Below are 18311 nucleotides of genomic sequence, written 5' to 3' on the forward strand. Positions count from 1 at the left end.
TCCAGCCAGTCAGGCAAGAAGACTGGGGCCCTGGGGCTGCCGATTCAAATTCTGACCGCCCTAAACACCCCCCGGACACACCCAGCGTCACGCCTGACCGAATGTCTGGGCCCCCAGGCCCAGTCCAGGTGACACATTAAGCCAACCGTCGCAGGAACCAAAACCCGCCGTCCCCGGGGGATAGCCAGGGACGGCTAGCCGCCTCGTTTGTTGGCCGTGGGGTCTGTCCTGGGCCTTTGTGCCGCGTGCACAGTTGTTACGTGCACAGAGTCTGATTCAACATAAGAGAGAGCTTCCCAGCGTTCCGGGTGGCCGGGGACGTGGCCTCTGTCCCTGCAACCAGCCCGACGCCCCTCAGGCAGGAGGCTGCCACACGGGCAACACGAGATGCCCTCCCCGAATGGTGTGTGTGACCCGACGTTTCTTCCAAGCACGCGGCTCTTTGGTCCGATGACTGTGGATGAGCTTGAACGTGGGCCGTGTTGCCCACAGGACCCAGCTGCACCCGCCAGAGTGCTCGGCTGGGGATGCTCTCGCTCAGTAACCTTCAGGGGCTCCCATCACCTAGTGAACAACACTCAAACTCAGTGGCCCAACACAGGCCCTCTCCTGGTACCCGCATGCTGTCCTCACAGCCTGCCCCCACACAGACACTGTGCCACCAGAGGACGTGCTCGGATTCCCCGGGTCTCTCCGTCCCGTTCCTCCTGAAAGGGCAGGGTGCTAACTATGACGCCCTGTGAGTGGGCCCCGCGCTCTGACCCTCCCACCAGCACCTGCCACAGGACAGTGTCTGTTCGCTCGTGTCTGTCGCCCTCGGGAACCGGGCGCACGTCTGCTCCTGCCCCTGAGCCGTGTGCCCCGGTGCGGCACGAGGCGACAGTCTCGGATATCACTCACTGATTCCGACGGACGTGTCTGCCCTCGAGCTCCCTTCCAGCCGCGGCCTTTCCCTCTGAAACCCAGAACCTTCTGGAAAGCTCCTCACTCATACCTTGCCTCCATCCCGTTAATCCCTCCAACTGATGCTGCGGGAACGGCTTCCAGGTGCCAAGTCCCGTCCGCGTTTGGGGACAGATCCGGTAGTGGGACCTGATCTTGCCTTTCAGGACATTTGTGTCCCAGCAGGTAATGTAGAAACGGAGCCGATGGCCAGACGCCCCCCTGCAGGCACCCCAGTGCCCTTGCACTGGACTCAGAGCTCCCAAGGGCAGGGATGTTCCGGACGTTTCACCTCGGCATCTCCAGTGCCCGGCCTGGCGGGGAGGCCGCACATGAGTGACGGGACAAACAAGGACAGGTATTTCCACATTTACGCCGGTAACGGGTCCATTTCTTCCTGAGCACCCGTCCTGAGCTGTCACAGTCCCCTTGGTGTGGACAGAGCCCACGACAGGAATTCGGATCTGGGGATTCGGGAAGGACACGGATGGAATCTTTAGGGACCGAGTTACCGCGTCAACTAGGACCCAGAAGATGAGGGAGGGCTCCAGGGATGTGGGTTTGGGTTCGTATCACAGCCCCGGTCCCCACGAGCTGTGTCCTCTCCGCCTGCAGACCCCACCTCCCCGCAGCCCACTGACAGCACCTGCAGAGGGAACAAGGCACGTCCCCTGCCCCCCGCCCCCACCGGGTAAGGAAGGGCTGCTGGGAGCTGAGAGCCCGGTGCGGATACTTGTGAACACGACCTTCTTCCTGCTTCTGTTTGCACGTGTGCACATGCACGGGGGGGGGGGGGGCTCCGGGTTCACACCCCTGCACACCCTCTGCAGAGTCGAGGGCACCACAGGAACAGCTGTGGGTGTGATTGATGAACTCTAAGCGCTACAGTTCGTGATGAAGGCCAGGAGGGAGGGTGTGGCTCTGACAAACCCCTTGCTTTCTTGATTGACTCTACAAGAGCACAGTTGTCCGGACGAGAGCAGGACAGGTGCCAGAGAGGACCTCTCACTGATTCAGTCCTGCGTGACCTTCTCACTCAGAATGGGATGCGGGGTCCCCTTCCCGGAGGGGGCTGTGGCCAGGCGGCCTCAGGAGGTGACCCCAGGGGTCCCCCCGCCAGCCTCAGACCCTGTTCCCCACCCTCGCGCCCACCCGCGTCCCAGAGGACCAACGAGGCCGTTTCCTCCTCTAACAACGGCCCAGGGGCGTCGCGGTGAAGAGCTCGGGCTCCAGAGTCACAGGTGGATTTAACCCAGAATGAAAGCCAAGTTCAACCGTGCTGCCTGTGACTCTCTAGATGTACTTCCTGGTCTCCCGTGGCCTCTGTTCCTGCGTCTGCAGACTGGTTAGAATAACAGCTACTTCTTAAAGGTGAGGGAGTATCCGTGGGGACAGACGTCCTCGGCCCCTGTCCCATGCCACGCAGCCTCTGACTCCGCCGTGCCCGTGGGTCTCCTCGCGGAGTTGTGCTCAGGGCGGGGAGTTGTGTGTTTTGTGCTCTCAGTGCCCAGAGCCCTGTCGAGGGCACAGCTGGCACGTCGTGGGTTAGGTGAGTGACAGCGTGACTGCAGGGTCAGCCCGGTGTCATCACAGGGCAAGACGCCTTCCAGGAGTCGAGTGAGCGGGGGAGGAGCCTGTGCCTGCAGATCTGAGACGCTTCGGGAGGTGGCCCAGCGGAGCAGACACGACCACGAACGCTGCTTCCGGGATGTCTGGGTTCCAATCCCTCATCTCCCTCTGTGTAACCCTGAGGGGGGGCGGACACCGGCTCCAGGGGCCCCCGGGGAGGGGCCGAGGCCCCTGCTGCCGCCGCGCTGTCCCCCTTCGCCCCTCCTCCAGGCTGCTGACCCGGGCGCTCTCCCCGGGGACCCCAAACACAAATCTCGTACCATCGTGGGCTCCCGAGCCACCTTCTGACTCTTAGCCCTGCAGACGCGAGGGGAGCCAAACAGCTCTGCGAACGCGTCCCGTGGCCCGTGTCTCTGCTTACGCACAGGCTTACTGCCATCATGACACGTAGCGTTTCTGCAGACCCGCCTAGGCTGCTTCTCGTTGCAAATGGAGAACGTCCCAGCTGCGTCACAGGAGTTTATCGACGGGCATCCGTGAGCTCAGTGGGCACTCCAGACCCACATCAATAACGTATTTTCTGTCGCAGGAAGCGTCTCCTTTAAACAGCACGTGAGCTCTTTTTCACCTTCAATACAAATATCAGGAAACCCTCCGTTCTTTCCACAAACACTCACCAAAGGCCTCTGGGCTCGGCCCTGGTCTGCGGGCTGACGCGACACTTACAGGGATTTCGACACGGTATAAAAAATGACGTCCACACAGCGAGCTAACACAAGTGCCTGGACGCTTTCTAGCATGAAGGGCGGGGGGATTCGGGTGAGGGCGTTGGGGGGAGGGGTCCGGGCCGGTGACACGATCGCTCCTGCCGGGACGTGCTGAAGTCCGGAGCGGGAACAGGCGCGCCGTGCTTGGGACACAAAGGCAGCCGGGGCTCGGTGAGGGGGGAGCGAGGCCGGGGGGGAGGCCAGAGACCCTGCGGCTTTAGTCCCCATGTGGCAGGAGCCAGGGAAGGGGACACGACTGGATCTCACCCAGTTGGTGGGAGCCTTTGGCTCTTATGGAGAATGGAGTCGGGTTGGAGGACAAGCAGAGAGAGAGGCCGGCGGGTCGGACCGCGGGTGTGCAGGAGGGGCGCGTGCCGAGTGTGTGTTTGTGCCCGAATCCGCGCGGGGGGAGGGGGGAGGACAGTGGGGAGGGCTGAGTGAGCCCGCCCCCTCCAGGTGCACGAAGTGTGCGTGTCACGCACCCACGGCGATGGCCATCTAGGCTGGAGCTCGGAGAAGCGATTGGTCAGAGGAGGGGTCAGAGAAGGGATGTGAACCGGGCTCATCCGTACCCGGACGGCGTCCAATCCCAGGAACCGTGGACACGAGGAGGAGGGCTCGGAAGGGAGAGGCAGAGGAGGAAGCAGAGAAGGGGAGGCCGGTAAGGAGGAGGGAGGCCCAGAGAGGAAAGGGTTTGAAGGGGGTGGGGAACGCGTCCTGCCGTGCAGCCGGTTACACGGAGGGACGGACGGAAGGAAGGAAGCAGAGAAAGGCCCGCAGGATGTCGCGGGATGGAGGTCTCCGCGGCCTCGAGGGGGCAGTGTTTGAAGCTTCCGTCAGGGGGGGCGGGGCGGCTCCCCCCGCAGCCCAGAACGTTCTTCTAGGCAGAGGCCTGGGCCCACCTTCTCCCCCACCTCACGGTCCTGGGTGCCTCATAAATAACGCCTGGAAACAGGGCTTTCGTGTCTGGTTGTCCACAGACAGAGAGCAAGTCCAGGGCCCGTGTCTCCGTCCGTGTCTCATTGGTAGCAGGAAGTCGTAGGTCGCCGACTTGATGGGTGGGAGCCGTGCTTAATATTATTCCCCGGTCACCAGAGTTAACGCCTAGCGGGTGCTCAGTGGACGCAGGGCCGAGTGAGGGTCCCGACAGCTGCCCACCCCTCTGCCCTGGGTCAGCACACCCCAGGGAAGGCCTTCACCGTGGTGGCCCCGGCCCTCGCGTGCTTTCCTGCCTCCTGGTGACAGCGTCCCCACGTCAGGACCCCCTCGCGATAGGGCTGCTGACGCTAACGCCGGGTCCCCGGGAGCCTCTTTAGAGCTTCTGGCAAACCTGGCCACTTCTGTGTTCCCTGCTCTCCCGCTCTTACTGAACGGGTCTCCTGGCTCCCACCCCTCCTTCCCTTCAGCCCCTTCTCTGCGTTGCAGCCGGGGTGATCTCGTAAGCATGTAACTCGGATCATGGATTACGTCGTATCCCTCTGCTTGCCACCGTCCCCAGGCTTCACATCGTACCGAAAATAAAACCTAACCTGTTTACCGTGTCTAACGGCCCCTGCCGCTTCACGGATGTCCTTCCCACCGCGCTCACTACATTCAAGCCACACTAGCCTTCTGCCCAGACGTATTCCCACCGCAGGACCTTTGCACTGCCAGCTCCTTCCGCCAGGGGCGCTCATCCTGGGCCGTCCACACACCACATTCTCCAGGTCTTCCCACTGCCCTAACTCAGGCGATACTTCTGCTCCCCTCTGAGGGGAAAAGCTTCCTTCAGGAAACCTCTTGCTGTTCGAAATTGTTTCCCTCATTTGCTTACTTCCCTGTTAGCTGTACATTTGTTGGCATGGACGTTCCCAGACACCCGATCTCAGACTGCGTGCATTCGTTTCCTCCCTCGTTCGTTCAGCAAGTATTCATTAAGCATCTACTACGTTCGAGACATTGTTGCTCTGGAGACAATACTTCAGCCCCAAGCCAGTGCCCTGCACATTCAAATTGCTTAACAAATGTCAGCTGAATAAATAAAGGAATAAATAGAGCAAAGAACAGGAAAAAATAGGTCACATACCCGTTGCTAGTGGTAAAACCGGGCTTTAATAATAAAACTACTTAGTAATAAAATGCTAACGTAGGCTGGCGGAGACATCCAAGTCGAACAGCATTGGTCCCGGAGAAAATGAGCCGGGAAAGCCTTCCTGGCGAGGACTTCGGAAATTATACAAGAATCATCACACCGTGGAACGTGCCTCTGAGCAGCCCGCGTGAACTTTCCGTGTACATTTCTTCTCTTCACGGGGTGACAACTCAGTTACTGATTTGGCCTCATTTATTAAGTGTTTTCCTTGCAAAGGAAAGGAAACTATATCTGCAACTAACCACACGTGCGCTGCTGAACTCCAACAATAATATTCTGTCCAGGACTTAATGAATCTTTCAGGAATCTTCCAAAACTGCTGAGTTGGGGTCAGATTGGAGACCGCAAAGAAGCAGTGTGTGCAGGGGGTGGGGTGCGGTCCCTGGTCCGGCCCGAAACGCCCGTGTTCCTTCGGTCCTTGTTTTCGGACGCTGGTGTCATTTTCTCGTAACATCGCTTCTGTCTAAAGTCGGGTGCACCTCCTCCCTCTCCTTTCCGTTACGAGGACTAGTCCGGATTGAATCCAAACCCAGGAACGGCCGAATGCCAGTGACTTGGCCGGTGGGACTTTCGGAAAGCCCGAAATCTAGAGAGAGCGCTGGGAGATGTGCTTTTTTAAAAGTGCATTCAATGGTGTGAAGTAAGTTGACTCTTGCTGGTACTTGGGGGGAGGAATCTAAATAACAGATTAAAATGCCTTACGGGGCGCCTGGGTGGCGCAGTCGGTTAAGCGTCTGACTTCAGCCAGGTCACGATCTCGCGGTCCGTGAGTTCGAGCCCCGCGTCGGGCTCTGGGCTGATGGCTCGGAGCCTGGAGCCTGTTTCCGATTCTGTGTCTCCCTCTCTCTCTGCCCCTCCCCCATTCATGCTCTGTCTCTCTCTGTCCCCAAAATAAATAAAAAATGTTGAAAAAAAAAATTTTAAAAATAAATAAATAAATAAATAAAATGCCTTACGATAGCACATTGCGCATACATTTGTCCTCGTGAAGAAAATGAACATTCCCCTACAAGATTACATACATGCTATTTTCTAAATTCACTTGCTCAGAGCACTCAGGCGAAATGCAATCCAGTCGATCCGTGTGCAAACCTCAGGTTTACGTCTGAACTAGTATTTACTGTAAAAGTGAGAAGCGTTCTTAAGCCTGCTGTGGTATCGTTGCGCTGACATGGTCCAGGCCCTCATCAGAGACTTCTTTTTGTGTCCAGACGTCAAAATATTAATCGCCTTCTGCGATGTGCTCGGAACTGTGTTTCGTCACTTTTCTTTAATGACTCGAGCGGGAGCTCGGTGACATTTGCGAATGGCAGGATGAACATTAAAGAAGCTGGATAAATTCTCTCTCCGGCATCCTCCCTGATACGATTTCATGGGCAAGAAATGTGCTGCGGCCTCTTTCCCTTTGGCTATGATTCACTTCACAGTGAGCGATGTCTTCGTCTCTCAGGGGTGGAGAAAACTATGTTGATGTTGTGCTCACACAAGCACAGAGGAGCAGACAGGGCTGGATAGAAAGTCCAGGAAGCCATATATACGTTAAATAGACTTGTGTTAAAGGGGTAGGGATGGTCTTTCTTTATTTTTTTTAATTAAAAAAAATATTTTTAACGTTTATTCATTTGAGAGACAGAGAGAGACAGAGAGTGAGCGGGGGAAGGGCAGAGAGAGAAGGAGACAAGGAATCCGAAGCAGGTTCCAGGCTCTGAACCAACACCAAAGAGCCCGATGCAGGGCTTGAACCCACGAACCATGAGATCATGACCTGAGCCGAAGTTGGACGTTTAACCAACTGAGCCACCCAGGTGCCCCATCTTTCTTTCTTTTTTCAATGTTTATTTATTTATTTTGAGAGAGAGAGAGAGAAAGTGTGAGCAGGGGAGGGGCAGAGAGAGAGAGAGAGAGAGAGAGAGAATCCCAAGCAGGCTCCACACTGTCAGCACAGAGCCCGATACAGGGATTGTCACGAACTATGAGATCAGGACTTGAGCTGAGATCAAGAGTCCGCTTAACCAGCTGAGCCACCCAGGTGTCCCCAGGATGATCTTTCTAATTAGTGGTGCTAATCAATGGATACCCACATGGGATAACCCCCACCTGACACCAGTGTAATGTCAACTCCAGAAGACATGCAGCTCCAACCAAGAAAAGTAAAACAGTAAAGCTTCAAGAAGAAAACAGAGCATCTCCGTGACCTTGGAGTCTGTACGAAGCGTCTCCAACAGGACTCAAAACTGCCAATCATAATGAAGAAACCGATAACATTTCTATATCAAAATAAAGAACCCCTATTGATCAGGTACCAACGAGAGAATAAAAGCGCAGCTCACAGAATGGAAAACAGTGTCTGTAATGTGTATCTGACAAAGAACTCATTTTCAGAACGTCTAGAGAATTTCTACAAATTGCTAAGGAAAAGACAACCAGCCTAATGGAAAATGGGCAGAGCCGTGAACAGGCGCTTCGCAGATCAGGACATCCAAAGGGCCAACACACACACGAAGGGTGCAAATCTCCTTCATCATCAGGAAGATGCAAATTAAATGCACAATGAGACACCAGCGCACACCCAGCAGAAGGGCTAAGACGGAACCTGCCTGTGAGTAGCATCTAGAGCAACTGCAGCCCCACGCGCACTGCGGAGGGGAGCCTCGGGGCCGCGTCACCCGCCACGGCAGCATGGGAGCTCACCTGGGGACCAGCAGCTTTACTGCCAGAAATGCATGCGTGCATTCACCAAAACCACAGATAAGCGAGTTCATAGCCCCAGACCGGGAGCTCCCCAGACGCCCACCACTGGGTAAAGAAATCGTGCCACAGCAGATAACGCTGTGAAAATGGGGAGGCCACCACCATACATGGCGGCACAGATGTTTTCCACGGCGTCATGTGGAGTGAAAGAAACCAGACACAAAGGATACAAAGTATACGCTCACTTGTTTCTTACCTTCCGCCCGCCTGCACGTGAAATCACATGGTTTCTGTGACTTCTCTCTCTCCACGCGCAAACAGAAAGCAGAATCAGGTCCGCAAACACAGAGAACAAACTGGTGGTTTCCAGAGGGAGTGAGAGGAGGCCCAGACTGCCAGTTACGGGATGAGGAAGCCACGGACGGAAGGCACAGCACACGGGATACAGCCAATGGTGCCGTAACAATGCTGCGTGGTGACGGACGGTGGCCGTGCTTGTGGGGCCCAGCATAACGTACAGACGTGCGACTAATGTAACACTGTGTGTCAACTACACTAAAAAAAAAAAAAAAAGTACAAGGTACATGAATGTGTTTACATAAAGTTTAAAAAAAAACAGGCAAAACGAATGTGTGCCCTTAAAACAGGAGGCCCACTTTTCTTCGCCAGGTTTTAACTGGGAGGGGCATGAGGGAGGTTCTGGGAGGCTTCTGGGTGTCTGAGTGTCCTGTTTTGTTTTGTTTTTTAATCTGGGTGCTCATTACGTGGACGGTTTCAATTTATGAAAAATCACCAAGTTGGACACTTCTGATATGTGCATAAAACTAAACACTTACAATTTACACATCAAATGAAATCTCACCGCAAGATATCTTATAATTTTTCAGTTTATTTTTGATTATATTTGGAGAGGCAGATTTTCTATGATAGCTTCCAACCAACCATTGTACATTAACCAAATTTTACACAAGCCATTTGAAAAAAGATCTAAAAATGTGCTTAGTTATTGGTATTATATAACGTTGATCAAGCACCAAGAGTGTGCTAACAGCTGTACAGAGCAAACATAGAAAAGGTTGACAGTCCCCGCCTTCAAAAATACCCACTGCTCCCCGAGTCTCGCACATAGAACTTAAAAGTCACACCCTTTTATTCATAAGGCATAAATAAGGAAGTCTGTCACAGTTTTCATTGTTCATCAATAAATATCTAATACCCTTTCCCCAATTATCCCAACAATTACTAATATCTTTGCCTTTAAATACAAATCTCTGTAGTACAATATACAGTATATACTGATTTGGTATTCACACGATGGACCATGATATTCTTGCAAGTTGGTTATAATATGAAGCATGTTGAATTTCAACATTCACAAATTGCTACACCTAACAGAATCATTTACTGTTGGCAGCACTTTTCCGTTGTTGTTTAAAAAAATGAGGTGCCGTCGCTCGTACACTGATAAACTGTAAACAAAAACAGCACTGCCTCGATTCCGATAAGGGCATCGGGACTCACGGCACATCAGAGCAGCGAGCGTCGGCACATCTACTAAAGTGGCCCGGCAGGTAGCAATCGCGTAGCCCCATGCCCTAAAATACTAATGCGCGACGGTCAGCTAGTAATGGTGATACAGAGGAACTTGCTTCGACCGTATCTGCAGTTTAAAGAAGGGGGTGGTGGCATAAAATATCCGAAAACCGAGCCGGGAGACGTTTTTTTGCTTTTCTGCAAGGCTGTGTTCGAAGCAAATTCAGACTAGAAGAGAGGAATACGATTATTCTGAATTTAATGACTGGCTGAGGGTATCTGATTTCAGGATAATCCCTTAAGTGAGAACATCTGATTGTTCACTTTCCAAAAGCAAGAGAAATGAAGTGAATTTTGATAGTGTATGATTCTAGGTGCCAGGCATGGGAAATCGTACTTCCTGTGAACGCGCCGGAGACGATGGTACAAGGTGACGGCCGCTACGGGAGTCAGGCCAGTCCACACGGGATGAGGAGAAGTCTCCTTCCCAGCCAGACTCTGGTCTTGCCCCGCTCTGCAAGTACAGGGATGGGGGAGGGAGACGGCTACAGTGAGGGGGTCCGGGGAAAGAAGGCTGTCACAAGCATGGGGTCAGGAGACAGAAAAGACCCAGCCGTGAACTCCACCTTCTCTAGATCCCAGGGCTCCGAGCATCTGTCAGCTTCAAGCTGTGGCAAAGATCCCTAATTTGGAACCACACTCCAAGCGATAAAGCTGGGGATGACCCGTCCCCACTGGGGCCATCGGGTTCCCCAGAGGCATCACCAGCCCTGGGTGTTTCTTCTCCGTCACGCGGCGATGATGTCGAGTTGAATTTTAAAGCCACACTAGATGGAGGGCCAGACGAGATTTCTCTGCTACCTCCTCAGGAAAAGGGGAGAAGAAAATTCTACAGAGTCCCTTCTCTTCCGCACACGGGGTGGGGCTTACCGTCACACACCCTGCCTCGGTAGCTAGACGAGTGGCTCAAGCAGGGCCCATTAGGAAGAGGCGATGGCAGTTTGGTCCATCCGCCATGGTCCTACCTGGCAAGGACAGCAGGGGTTGGGCTTGGACAAGGTTTTTCTCATCCCAGGTTGGTGCATCTCCACTTCTCTGCAAATCATGGAGCAAGAGGTTGGGAGCTACCTATCTCTGATGCTCTCGTGGCTTAATCTGTGATAAGGGGGAACGTGTCACGGAGCCGTCCTGGACGGCAGGAGAGCGGATAGGGTAGCTCCCAGCTCTTGCGGGTGGGAACCCAGTATCCCCTTTGAGGGTGAAAGAAACAACCTTATTTAATGTACCCAACCCAGAACAGAGCACCAGAAGACGAAAATTCTGACAATAGACAGTAATGTATATATATATATATTTTTTTTTTTTCATTTTCAACGATAAATCCTCAGTTCTGCATACTAAGGCTTAAGTTTCAGTCACCTAGTTGAAAGTCCACAGATAAACAGGAGAATAAAAACAGTGACATAAAGGCCCCTTAACATGAAGGCTCACTACAGACAAAAGCATCCGTCCCTTAGTTGTTCACAGCGTGAAATGTTCCGACTGCCCCGTGTGGGGAAACGTAGACCTCGACAGAGCAAGCTGAGAGTCATTCGAAGGTCTTGGGAACGGATGCTGAATCCTACTGCTTTAAAATCTGAGATGCTCCCCAAACCCCTCTTTTAGGAATTTATTATACCGTCCGGAGTGCTTCTTCCTACTCTCAACATTTGTTCGTAACCCACCTTGTTCTCAGAAGAATTAAGGTAGCGAGTTTCTGCCAATCATTTTTCTTTGACCCTGTAGCAAGACATTAGAGTCAAACGCTGAAAAGGATTCTCTCCGTGCAATTATGTCAAAGCACCATTCAACAGGTGGAAACTGGGATCAAATTCTGATCAAATTACAACAGCTTCCTGTACGCTGGAGAAACCTTGCTCTCAAGTTATTTAACAAAGAAGGACAATAAACCAAAACTAGGTGTTCAGATAGACATACACAGATAGATACGTAAATGGTTAAATAGAGATTTTTTTTCTTTTTTGCGCTGCTGACAAGTATTTGGAACTCTGGAGTTGGTGTTGCGTTGTGGAGAACACCTCCACGCCTTTATCATATGACTGACAAGCTTTCAAGATCCTGTGAAAGCCACCGGAAGTGGTTTGTGGCACATAGAAACCACGGTCCACGGTTAGAATGTCAAAGTTTCTACCTCGTCTCTACTCCTCAAGGCACAAGGACACGTTCCAAACTCTCCGACTCGCGTGTGAGAAGCAGAGTGCCCGGTACCACCAGGAGACAGAAGACCAAGGAGCACGTGGGGGACCGCGTGGGTGGCCGTGATTTTCCAGTACTGACCTTACGGTGTTGGTGAGCGGCTCTCCCCACACCCCGGGGTGCGGACAGGAAGATCTCCCGGCCCGGGTCCCTCAGCCTCGTACGCAGAGGGAGCACACTCCATGCTATGCCTGACTCGGCAGGTGAGCTCCTCCCTACGCCGTGCGCACGAGAAAGATCCAGAATGTTCCATGAAGATCTGCAGCGAGGATCATAATGGTGACCGAAGGGCAAGATTGAAAAGTCGTAGTCCTTGCTGCGAGTCAGCAGAGAAGTAGCATCCTCTGGGGACACACAACCTGTGACTTCACCTGCAACGCAACATTAAGGAAAACAGAACTCATCCAGCTCTCTCCCTCCGCGGCCCCAGGCAGGCACGTAGCAAATATCTGCTGCGTAACATATTCCCCACCGCGAGACTTCAATAAAATGGAAAGAATCCAATTAAATTTTTTTTTGCTTGGAATTCAATTTGCATGTTCTGCTCGTCCGTTACATTCTTTTGGTAGGAAAAGATATTGCACTTCTAACAACTCATCCGAGCGTCATTGAGTCAAAGCCAATAGGAGGGTAGGTCTCTCTAGAACGCACACTTCCTGAAGCGCATCTTGCCCACCGGCAGATGGCCTCAGCGGCTGCATCTCTACCCCAGCGAGCGGTCGCCACACGGCCCTGAGACCTCACGCCACAGAGGGAGAGCCAGCGGCCGCCAGCCGTGCACGGCGGGGCGGCCCCGGGCTCAGGATTTCATCGTGCAGATGGGCACGACAACCACGAGGATGACCGTGCACGCGGCAGCGGCGACCAGAGCGGCGATCTTGCAGACCTTGGCTCGTCTGAACTCCGCTTCCTTACGCTTCAGTAACGAGTCGTAGCCCGGGGTATAAACATCCTCCATCCAGTATTCTAAGTTGTTTGGGTTTAAGGACTCCTGCGTCTAGAAGCAACGACAAGACGTTAGGGACACAGGAAGTACTTGAAAGGTTCCCAGAGCGCCTGACTCGTCCGCGGCCCGGGACCACCGCGACATCCGCCATGCCAGCCCCGCCTGACATGGGCCACCGAGGCCTCAGGCTCCTACACGCCACGACTACACCTGCCCCGCCCTTGCTGCCTGAGTCCACGGGTCTGACACGGGGAAACCACGGGTCTTCTCACTGTGAGCAAGCAAATCAGGGCCGAGACACACGGGGCTCAACGCCAGGGGTCTGCGGCCACGAGCGGGCTGGCGGGCCGTGGGACAACCAGGGAACCTCACTGACAGGTATGCTCCCCTACCGGCCCTAAGAACAGAGCCCTTTGAGGCAGGGCTCTCTCGTGGCTCTGATTCCGTTCCCAGATCCACACAAAAGCGTCTACTGAGAAATCAAAGTCCTGCCCCAGACGAGCAGCTCACACACAATCTAAAATATGGTCAGGCCGCTGCTCGGAGTCCCGGTCCACAGGGCCGTGCAGACGGTCCGAGGGCCATGGGCTGCGTCTGCGATGGCAGGCCCGCGCTGACCTCGGTCTCCCGTGTCCTGAGATTGACACAGCGTCTGTAGGAGAAACACCACAGTTCTCCTGAACTGCCCGTGGACCCCGCTCCCCAGTGATGCGCTGATCAGTTCCTGTAACCGGGCGGAGGGGGAAGCAGTGTTCTCCCCCTCCGGCAAGAGCTTTTAATAACGTAGCGTCACGTGAAAGCAAACACAGAAATCCCAAGCGAGGTCACCTAAATCTCTGAAACACAAACAAATGTATCCATTCTGGAGATTGTCTCGGCTTGTTTAATGCTCAAAACGTGCACGTTAAAGTCGCTCGGACACACGCACAAGATCACAAAACACATCCTTTGAAAACTGTTTGAAAACTGCATTGTAACGTGTTTTGGGGGGATGTTGGTGATTCTGACCCGTGTTACTTACTGGCCCGTCCTTCCAGACGCGCCTCTGATATTTGTCACCTGGCTCTGGGGACAGAGCAGCCTGACCCCGTGGACGCACGCCAGGTGGGCCCGGTCAGTGGACGGGACGTTTTCCCAATTCCCTCCAGGCGTCTGCTCTGGGGCCCTGGGTCTCGGTGGGTTTCAGAAACAGCTCCCTTCCCTCGCCCTCAGATCCCAGGGCGACGACATCTGTCACTGGTGCTGGTGCCCGGATGCCCCCCGGGCTCTCACCCTGCCCATCGCACCGTGACAGCCCCTCCCTGACAGTCCCTCCCTTCCTGGGCCATCGTGAGTGACCCGACTCTCTCAGGAACAGAAAGTCTGTCATGACAGGGGGCTGGGTCTCTGCGGGAGCCCCCACTACCGCGTCCTCTGCTAGAGTCCCAGGGGCCCCGGCCTCCCCCAGCTGCCCGCTCCCGCCATTAGGACGAACACCCGTCTTCAGGCTCCAGCCAGGGCTCCCTCCCCCCAAAGTCTGCCCTCCACGGGCACTTGCAATGTGTGGCTCGGCCACGAAAGCCCTTCAGCCATCTCACGGACACCGGACGGGAGAGGGGGATCCGGGACGGGTAATCTCATGGGCAGACTGGTCTGCCACAGTGAGCAGCCACCTGCGAGGGTTGGACGGCTGAACAGCAGCCCCCCTCCCCCCAACTCTGCACCTTCAAGATGGGCCCGGCCGCCTCTGCCTCCCAGGCTTGTCACGGAGGGAGGCCTGGAGCCAACCAAGCCCACCCTGCATGGCGGGTTCTGTCTCAAACAGAAGGAAGTTGGCTTCCTTTCACGGTCACGTACACCTTACAGGCCGGGACTCAGCCTGCAAAATAAACTGTTTTTTATTAGCTTTCCCGATAACTTCAGGCTCTAAGGACAACAAACAGCGGTGATACCACAGTTTCCAGGGCCAGGGGCCAGGGTGGCTTGTTACCAGGCCCCCAGACCCTTGGAATGACAACAGGTCCCCCCCCCTTTGCTCCCACCCCCGAGCGGGCGACCTCACACCCAGACACACGGGGCCCCAGAGATCGTCCAGATGGCGCAGCTGTCCTGACATCACCTGAGTTTCCGAAAAGGAACAAGAACGAGTCAGGCCGCGCCTCCGGCAACCCCTCCGCTCCTGCTTTGTGCAAAGGGCGCTCCCTCCTTGGCTCGACCTTAAGTGAGGTCACCAAAGCTCTCTAGTCTGAAGGCCTGCTGTTATTTCGGGCAATTTTGTGTTTATACTTATAAACGTGGCACGTTAACATGTCACGCATCTGTAGGGGCAAAAAGTCACCTGTGCCTGGGAACGGCCCCCTCCCCCAACTTCAAGAAGCTGTTTCAGGGCCCCCGGGCAGCTCAGTCGGTTAAGGGCCGACTCTCGGTTTCGGCTCAGGTGATGACCTCACAGTCTGTGAGTTCGAGCCCCGTTTTGGGTTCTGCGCTGACAGCGTGGAGCCAGTTTGGGATTCTCTGTCTCCCTCTTTCTCTGCCCCTCCCCCCACCCCGCGTCTGTCTGTCTCTGTCTCTCAGAAATACATAAACGTTAAAATAAAGACATTAGTCGATCTATGACTCGTTCGATTCATCTGACCCTTTCACGATCGTGTACTAATTGAACCATCCACGCCGTGAGACCCAGGAATGCAGGGGGAGTGGCCCCCACCACGAAGCCGCACAGGGCCCTCCTGCAGGGCATCCAAGCCCTGGCCCACGAGCAGGAGGAGGACAGGACAGGGAGCGGCCTGGAGGGACAGTGGACACAGCACACGCCAGGGACACAGCGTGCAGGGGGTAAGGGGGGCGAGGGGGCTGTCACCACAAGCCCCACCGTTAGAGTCTAGCCAGGACTGCCCCTTCCCCTAACTGCCGTCACTCAGGTTCACTGTGGTCACTGCGGGGACACGCGGGCCCCCCGCTCTCTCAGCAGCCCAGGAGGAGGACCAGGGGCTGGGCTGGGTCCCGCACAGACTGAGGCTTGTCCGGCCCGGGCCAGGCACTCGGCTCCCAGAACTGGCATCTCCTCGTCTGCAAGCCGCGGACCCTACGGTCCCCGCGCCCCGTGCTCACAGCCGCCCGGGAAAGAACACGCAGACCTGACTCGTTTCAGCATCACTTAACTGGCCCCTGAAATCCTCTCTAGCGCCGGGGACTTTCAGTGCCTTCTCCCCAAACCTTCTCACAGCGGCTCTGCAAGGGACATACGGGCACGACCAGTGCACGGCGTGGAGCGGGCAGAGGGGATGTCCCGGGTCCCTCCGCAGAGCAGCCCGGCGCTGGGGGAACCCGGGGTCTCTGCCCGCCACACCGCGCCCCCCGGCCGCCGCCACCGGCACCTCCCCCACAGCCCTCAACAGGCCAGGTCGCAAAGCTCATTCTGCAGGTGAGGACGGGATGCTTTCCCGTGGTGACACAGAGACACGGGCAGGCGCAGTGTGCACGGGACCCGGTGGGGCTGCCCACCGACGTGTGCCCGAACCCCAGCCCCTCGTGTGGTGGCCAGACTTGGGCCACGAGTGCGTTCACCGAGCTCCCGGGGGCGGCTCTTACCTGGGGCCGCTCCACATGGACACATAATCCATAGCTTGGCTCCCACAAATATGTTTATCCCACGTGCCACATGTGGAAGGAGAAATCGGCTGGTGTTTCGTGAAGCTCTGTCTCGGGTCCCGTGGGCAACGAACGAGGAGGATGTACACTCGCTACGGAGCCTTAAATGCACCGGTTTAAGCTACTCGGCGGCCAAAGTCAGTCAATCAACCCCGCGTTCCCACTGCCAAATGTTTGCAAGCGAATCAGCAAAGTAACGCTCCCCTTGTTAAAGCCTCGGCTCTACGGCCGATCAAGGTTCAGAATCCCGGGGCGGGGGCCCCGGGGCGCCGGACGGCGAGGTCCCTCCTGCATGGGCTGGGGTGGGGGGGCCTCCCCCCCGCCGCCCGTGACCGCGCGAGACTCACCTGCAGGTCTAGGGCCGTCAGCTTGCCCTTGTCGCCCGCGTTCCTTGCGTACTCCTCGACGGTCCAGGAGGGCGGGCCCCGCTTCACTTCGGCCAGTTCCGTCAGCCGCATGTCCGCGTACAGGGGGTCATTCTTCATGTGCGCTTTGAGGGAGGCGGGGTAGGGGTGCGGGCTGAACACCTGCTCCACCAGGAAGCCGTCTTTGCACTGCTTGGGCAGTCGGTGGTGCGGGGGGACGCTGTATGGCCCGGCCGCCTGCAGAGGGGCACAGGGGAGGCCAGGAAAGGAGCACGGAGGCTGTGGGATTTCACGGCACAACCGGGCAGCCAGCAGCTTTCTACTGCGAGGCCCCGAGGGCGTCCGGGGAACAGAATGCGGGGATTTGGCACAGAATGAAGGTACGCCAGGAGTGGGGGCAAGTGTCCAGGAAAAGTGTGCAAGGGGACGGCCCTCACGTGAGCTCAGGTAACAAGACCTCGCGGACCAAGCCCTCGTGGAGTCACTGCCGTTAGCGGCCCTCCTCGCGCAGGCACGGAGCGGAGCCCAGAGAGGCCCCGCCGAGCAGGGGCGAGGCCCCCACGGAGCAGGGGCACAGCTGCTGGGGGCTCGGCTTCCAGCTGGGCTTCCGGGAGTCTCAGCGCCTCGTTTTTCCCGGTGTGTACCTGGTGCCGAGAAGCAAGCACCGCAGGCCCTTCCCCTCAAGGCGCTTCCGACATCGGGCCACCCTGCCCCTCGGGAGGGGAGCAGCCAGAGGGCACACGCCGGGAGCCTCCGGTGGTGCTGAGACCCTCCGGGGAGCGGCCAGCTGGACAGCAGTGTGGGGTCCCGGCCCGGGGGACTCTGTTCTCCATGAACCTGTCACTCGGGGGTCTCACAGGGCCTCCGGGAAGCACTCGGTGACTGCCAAGCCTGGGTGGGCCCCCATCTCTGCACACTCTGCAGGCCCGTGACTGCCCGGCTCCCCATCCGTCCGCCCCCTGGACGGCGAGGCCCGTAGAAGCGGGCACCTGTCAGTGTCCGCCTTTCTCCCCCTCTCCTGCCAGATCGGACGGCCGAGCAGAGGGCCGCCCGCCCGTGTGTCAGAGGGGGTCGACACCGAAACACGAAGCCGTGTACGTGACGCGGAAAAGCCAGGGAAAACAGGGCAGGCAGGGAGGAGAGGGTGCGGGTGCCTGAGAGGGACGTGTGCGTGAGCGCGGGATGGGCCGCGAGGCGCGAGTGTGTGAGCGTGTGAGCGTGGGCCTGCACGTGGACCGGGCCGGCTGGCGCCACACCGGCTCCCACAGCACGGGCCGCACGTGGCTGCACAGGCAGCAGGCCTCCCTGGGATCGGACAAGATCACTTCCGGCGCCTGGGGGCTCAGTCGGTGGAGCCTCTGACGTCGGCTCAGAGACCGCGGCTCGGGTCAGGATCTCGCGGTCCGTGAGTTCGAGCCCCGCGTCGGGCTCCGTGCTGACAGCTAGGAGTCTGGACCCTGCTTCGGATTCTGTGTCTCCCT

General features: G+C 56.4%; 1 protein-coding gene across 7 annotated transcripts in view; it reads right to left on the reverse strand.

Moving 5' to 3' along the window:
- Positions 1-281: 281 nt before the first annotated feature.
- MINAR1 (membrane integral NOTCH2 associated receptor 1) overlaps positions 282-18311 on the reverse strand; it is a 32679-nt gene continuing 14649 nt past the window's right edge. Inside the window, exons 2-5 of one of the 7 annotated variants that reach the window (XR_007149613.1) lie at positions 16813-17067; positions 11971-12886; positions 8357-8650; positions 6364-6916 (exon numbers count right to left, since the gene is read on the reverse strand). Coding sequence is in view for 2 of the 7 variants with exons in the window: in XM_047846659.1 (XP_047702615.1) it covers positions 12689-12886; positions 16813-17067 (453 nt within the window). In the remaining 5 variants the exon portion in view is untranslated. Of the gene's footprint in view, positions 293-6363; positions 6917-8224; positions 8656-8912; positions 12887-16812; positions 17068-18311 lie in introns of those variants that run through there. The other 6 variants (XR_007149612.1, XR_007149610.1, XR_007149609.1 and 3 more) reach the window with 6 other exon arrangements.

This window comes from Prionailurus viverrinus, unplaced genomic scaffold (assembly GCF_022837055.1).
Source record: "Prionailurus viverrinus isolate Anna unplaced genomic scaffold, UM_Priviv_1.0 scaffold_40, whole genome shotgun sequence".
Taxonomy (NCBI): Eukaryota; Metazoa; Chordata; class Mammalia; order Carnivora; family Felidae; genus Prionailurus; species Prionailurus viverrinus.